Source organism: Onthophagus taurus, unplaced genomic scaffold (genome assembly GCF_036711975.1).
Source record: "Onthophagus taurus isolate NC unplaced genomic scaffold, IU_Otau_3.0 ScKx7SY_15, whole genome shotgun sequence".
Taxonomy (NCBI): Eukaryota; Metazoa; Arthropoda; class Insecta; order Coleoptera; family Scarabaeidae; genus Onthophagus; species Onthophagus taurus.
The window spans coordinates 3,769,022-3,774,530 of NW_027248940.1; the positions used below are offsets into that span (position 1 = coordinate 3,769,022).

The following is a 5,509-nucleotide window of genomic DNA, read 5'->3' on the forward strand; positions in this document are numbered from 1 at the left end:
AGACCGATACCATCAGAACCCACGCAAGGGGACTTCGAATAAGTCAAAGCATCGCCTACTTCGATCGCGGTCACAAGCGTAAGAGAGAAGGAGCAAGATTTAAGAGAAGTAAGAATTTCATTAATTGTAGCCGCCTTAGTTACGTCATCGATGATCAGGGGAGGCTCTGCAAAAAAGTTTGCCATCGACTCACAATCAAGATCCATCTGGACAGACGGAGAATCAATCACTCCGAGAGACCTCATAGTCCTCCAAAATGTTCTGGGCGCGACTCCAGACAGCCTCTGGTAGAAATAAGATCTCTTAGCATACTTGCATTTATGATTACAGCGGTTGCGTAAAATTCGATAATTTTCCCGATTAGCACTAGAGGGTGTACGTTTAACTACGGACTTTGCACGGTTACGCAGTCGCATAAGAGATCTTATCTCATCACTCAGCCAAGGTGCAGGCGGGTGCCTCATCCTGCGTTGCCTAAGTGGGGCATGTTTATCATAGAGATTAATGATTTTGGAATTAAAGTAGTCCACTTTAGCATCAATATCTGTTAAACGATACAGTGGAAGCCAATCAATCATCAGTGCATCTGACAAGAGCAAATTAGTTTCAACTCGCCCTAGATCACGGTAAGTCACAACACGCCGAGAACGACTCAGATGCTGCACCCGCAGAGCACAATAGATTAAATCATGGTTGGAGAATTGGAAGGCAGGTAGCTGACCATGTGTAAGTATTCCGTCTGGACAGGATGTAATAATAAGATCAAGAAGAGAATGTGAGGTAGGAAGATGATGAGTAGGCAGAGAGGGTAAGATAGATAAGTTTGAGGAAGAAGTAACGAACTGAAGTTTCTCACTACGAGTATCATTTTTCAACAGACAGGTATTAAAATCCCCCATTAACAGAATAATAATCAACGTTAATTAAATTATTTTCAATAAATTTGAATTTGCCTGCGCCATCTATCTTACGCGAGCCATATAAAAGGATTTACAAATATTTTTCAATTATTGATTTAAAGTTTCCGAAAATTAATTGATTTTTTTAATAGAATAAACTCCTGGTTAAAAATAAGAAAATTAAAGAGAAGCTTAATTTCACCAAAAAAAAAAGTGGAACATTATAATTTTCCCCAAAATGTAATTCTATCTTCCTTCTCTACTTTTAAATTACTTTATAAAAAAAATGATTTAATAAAGTTAACCGAATCCTTACTTTATACTTATTTAAACTTAAAAAAAAATTCTTTAAAATCTGAACAATTAAATCCTAAATTAATCAACACCATCTACATTTCAAAATCCTAAGAATGTTTCTTTATTAAAATAAGTAGGAAAGATTCCTCCTAGATGGCTCTGCAAAAAAAAAAACAAAACATAACAAATCCCCATACTATCTCCTATATCGCTGACTAAGGCAGCAAAAGAGTGTAAACACTAGAGTGCAGATATATATATATATCTGTCTCAAGATTCAAGAGACATGCGTGAACACGTGGTGAGTACGCTTTTATCTTATTGGACGGTGAATTAAAAATTAATAGCAGCTGATGACCTTGATGTTTATAAATCACCAAATAAATGTTTGACATAAACATAACCTAAAATCTAAATATTTAGTTATGTATATTACAGCCCCGGATCTACGATTTTTCTGAACCGGGGCAATAATGGACTTTGGCGCCCTCCCCTCTAACATTTTGAGCTAATTATTTACAAAAATTCAGAAAATAAATTTACAGTACACGACACCGAAAACCGAAAACGTCAATTATAATTTGTAATGAAATATACTATTATTTAACGTAAAGTTTACTTAATATTTTCAAGTGTAGGCAATAAATTGTATGGGAATATTGGAATTGGAAGATTTTTTATGATTGGGAGAAATAAAATACTTAATTTTACTTTAATTTTAATTTTTTTTAAATTAATTTTACACGCTACAACTTTACGCGTCTGGCTTTTCTTTCCGCGAAAGAATCTATGATTGAATCAAAGTTTGTCTCACAAACCGTTTTATTTTCGATAGCTAGGATTGCGAGACCAGATAGACGTTCTTGACTCATTGTTGAACGAAGATAGGTTTTAATTAATTTCAGTTTGCTGAAACTTCGCTCACAGCTTGCAGATGTTGTCGGTAATGTGCAGTATATTCTTAAAGCTATACTAATATTGGGAAAAGCTTCCTGCAGATCATGTTTGTATATACCTTGCAACAGGTCGAATGCAGTTGTTTTTTCGTTTATACCGATTATAAGTGGAGTTTGCGTTTTAAAAACAGCGAGTTCTTGGCAAAAATCAAGTATGTTCAAGTCTCTAGAATATGTTCTAGCTAGAAGTTCTCCATGTTTCTGCAGTTCTTCAGCAGACATGTTTACAAACGCGTAACCATTGAGGAAGGCGAAATTTTCGTTCAGATCTTTCGCGCTTTCTAATCTTGTATTTATTTCCGTCAAAATTTTGTCGAATATAATTTTTATTTCTTTGGAGACCAACTGAGTCGCGTTGAGAGTTCTTGACTCGTCGCCGCACTTTTCGTCGTGTTGCCGTTTCTTTATGGGAATTCGTTTGCTTTTAAGGATTGGCTCAATTCCCAACTTTTTTGATACAGGTGTAGCTTCTTCAATCCAAAATTCTATTGATTTTTCTCTCATTTCAGATATGGTATGAATTAGACCTTGCATTAGTGCTACAGAACGTGAAATGATAATGTCTTCCTTCTGTATTTGAACATTAACCCTGTTCATTTCTCGAAGAATATTTGACCAAATTATTAATGTAAGAATAAATTTAAAATTCATTACTGCACCCAGTAGATGACTACATTCGTATTTAGATTCTGCCGAAAGGGAGGATTCTGCAATTTTTTCCAGGGCTTCGACAACTTCCGGTAAATTATTTATTAAAGCTGTAACGGCTAAGTGTCTGGCCGACCATCTTATCTGACTATTTCCTTTCAGATTAGTTTTTGTACATTGTTTCATTATTTCCCATCGTGTGGTGGATCCAACAAAGAAGCAGTACAGTTTTTGTACAAGCCCAAATAGACTAATTGCGTCTGGAGATGATGATGCCGAATGCACGCCCACTAAATTTAAAGAGTGTGCCAAGCATGGTACAAACTTTGCAGACTCATTCACTTCCATAACTCTTGCCTGAACTCCTTTATAAATACCGGCCATATTCGACCCGTTGTCGTAGGCTTGTCCACGACACTTTTGTATATCTAAACCATCCAATTGTAGTTTTTTTTAAATTTGCTGTGTGATATATTCTCCAGTCTTTCCATCAACCTGTACAAAATCAATAAAGCTTTCCTTTATTTCACATTCACTTCCTGTAATTTTAACATATCGAAACACCTGGCTCATTTCTTCGTTGTGAGCTATGTCCGGGGTGCAATCGAACATGATGGTGAAATAGTTGGCCCCCTTAATCTCATCGATAATGGTGTTCCGAACATTGCATGCCAGTAGTTGGATAATTTCATTTTGTACTGTCTTCGATAAATAAGACACCTGACCTTTTTGTAGATGATCTAAATGGAGCTTGAGAGTAGGATTGTGTTTTGCAAGAAGAATTATTAGGTTAAGAAAATTTCCTTGATTAGGTTGAGGATAATTTATAGTAAGATCGTTTATTGTTTCTTTAGAACCTCGAAAAGAAAGACAGTTTGTAGCGAGATACATAACGGCGTCCATTACTACATGTAGAATCTGCCTCCATTTTTCTTTTTCCGATTGAATCAATAGCTCAACATCGCGATCGATGCCCTGACGCGATTTGATTTGCTGAAGACGGGTTTTCCATTTGATAACACATTCTTTATGTGCTTGTGATGCTTCATGCTCAGCTAATCTTTCTGAACCCTTTTTCCAATTAATGAAACCCACTGAACGTAAGGCTGATAGCGGTGTAAAAACGTTGGAGTACAGTTTGCAAGCAGAACAATAAATTGAGTTTTTTGTCTTAGAATAAACAAGCCAGGTTCTTTTAATATTTTCTTTATTTGTCATTGTTCTGAACCACATCGAATAAGTCAAACGCCTACCATTGCGTTCGGTGAACTTAAACTCTATGTTGTTTGGATGTTTATCATTTAATAATACAGCTTGATTACTAAGAAAGGACCTTTGCTGATCTGTCATTTTTTCGGTGTCCGGCCATGCACCTGGATCTATCAGATCTATTATTTCGCCTTCTTGCTGGCTAGCCGACTGCGGTAAGTCGCTAGTTGCTAGCTGGGTGTCATCATCTTGTTCTTGACATAAAACCGATGACAGCGATTCTTCCCCATCATCTGACCGTTCAGTTGCGGTGGTTGCATTCGCAGCGGATTGCGCTTCTTCGTCAATTCTGTGGCTCGCTCTCTTCCTGTTTTGAGCCCCGGATAGCTTTTTTCTTGTTGCACTCATCATTAGATCTTTATTTAAAAAAAAAAAAATAATATATAAATAAAATTTTTAACGTAAGTATAGCCAATCCCCGGATAGACTTACATAGAGAAAAAGAAATTTATTACTCATTTTTTTACACAGATGCTTTCTTTACTTTACAAAGATTTCTTTAACGTCTTTGACGTCAAAGTTATCTCATCTAAATAATGCGTCGGATATATCTAAACCTCAAAATCATGCAAAATTTATGCTCTGACTATGAAAATTAATTAATAATTCCAGTTTTTACCTAAAAATTAGACTCTGAAAAAATTTTCAAATTCAAATTACGATATGTGATTGATACGAATAAATTATATAATTTATTAAATTAATTTTTTTTATTCAAATAATTGTATTTATAATTTATTTATATAACTGTAATTATAATATTATTTATAATTTAATTATTATATTTATAAATTTTCATTAATTTACGATCAAATTAAAATAAGACATAGTTTCTATGATTACATATTGTAATTTGAATTTAAAGAATTTAAAAGTCCAATTTTTAGATAAAAGTGGGAATAATGAATTAACTTTCATAGTAAGTGTAGAAATTATTTATTTACTATTTAAGCAGAGCTATGTTTGAAAAATTAGTAATAATTTTTTTACGTCTTTGTAACAGTCCGGGGAAATACCGTATATGAAGTAAGAGGTTAAGACGTCAGAGTCGTAAACAATGTGCGAATAATAAAAAGAAGGCTTTCAAGTAAAACAATAACGAATTAATTAAATTCTCGTAAATTCTTCCTTACCTATTAGTAGTTTGATTTTACAAATAATTATAACACTAGTAGTCACTAACCACTTACACAAACAGCAAACCAGCTAGTTAATCCAACTACATAAATAAATGCAGTCGTTACGTTACCGTCGTTACCACACGTAATACACGTGACCAGCCGACATCTTAGCTTATTTTCCGCATGCAGCATAGATCAGATACGTCTGTGATTATGTTTTTAAGCGTAGAGTAATAAGAATTCAAAAAACATGTTACGACAAGATCTAAAATGTTTATTTTGAACAATGCGTAATCGATATATGCACAATGCGCGCAAT

The 5,509-nt window shown here is 34.5% G+C and overlaps 1 protein-coding gene across 1 annotated transcript; it reads right to left on the reverse strand.

Moving 5' to 3' along the window:
* Window positions 1-1,942: 1,942 nt before the first annotated feature.
* On the reverse strand, window positions 1,943-2,656 carry LOC139432415 (zinc finger MYM-type protein 1-like). The gene has a single exon (XM_071200938.1). The coding sequence runs from the start codon at window positions 2,654-2,656 to the stop codon at window positions 1,943-1,945; it is 714 nt and encodes a 237-aa protein (XP_071057039.1).
* Between the last annotated feature and the right edge of the window lie 2,853 nt (window positions 2,657-5,509).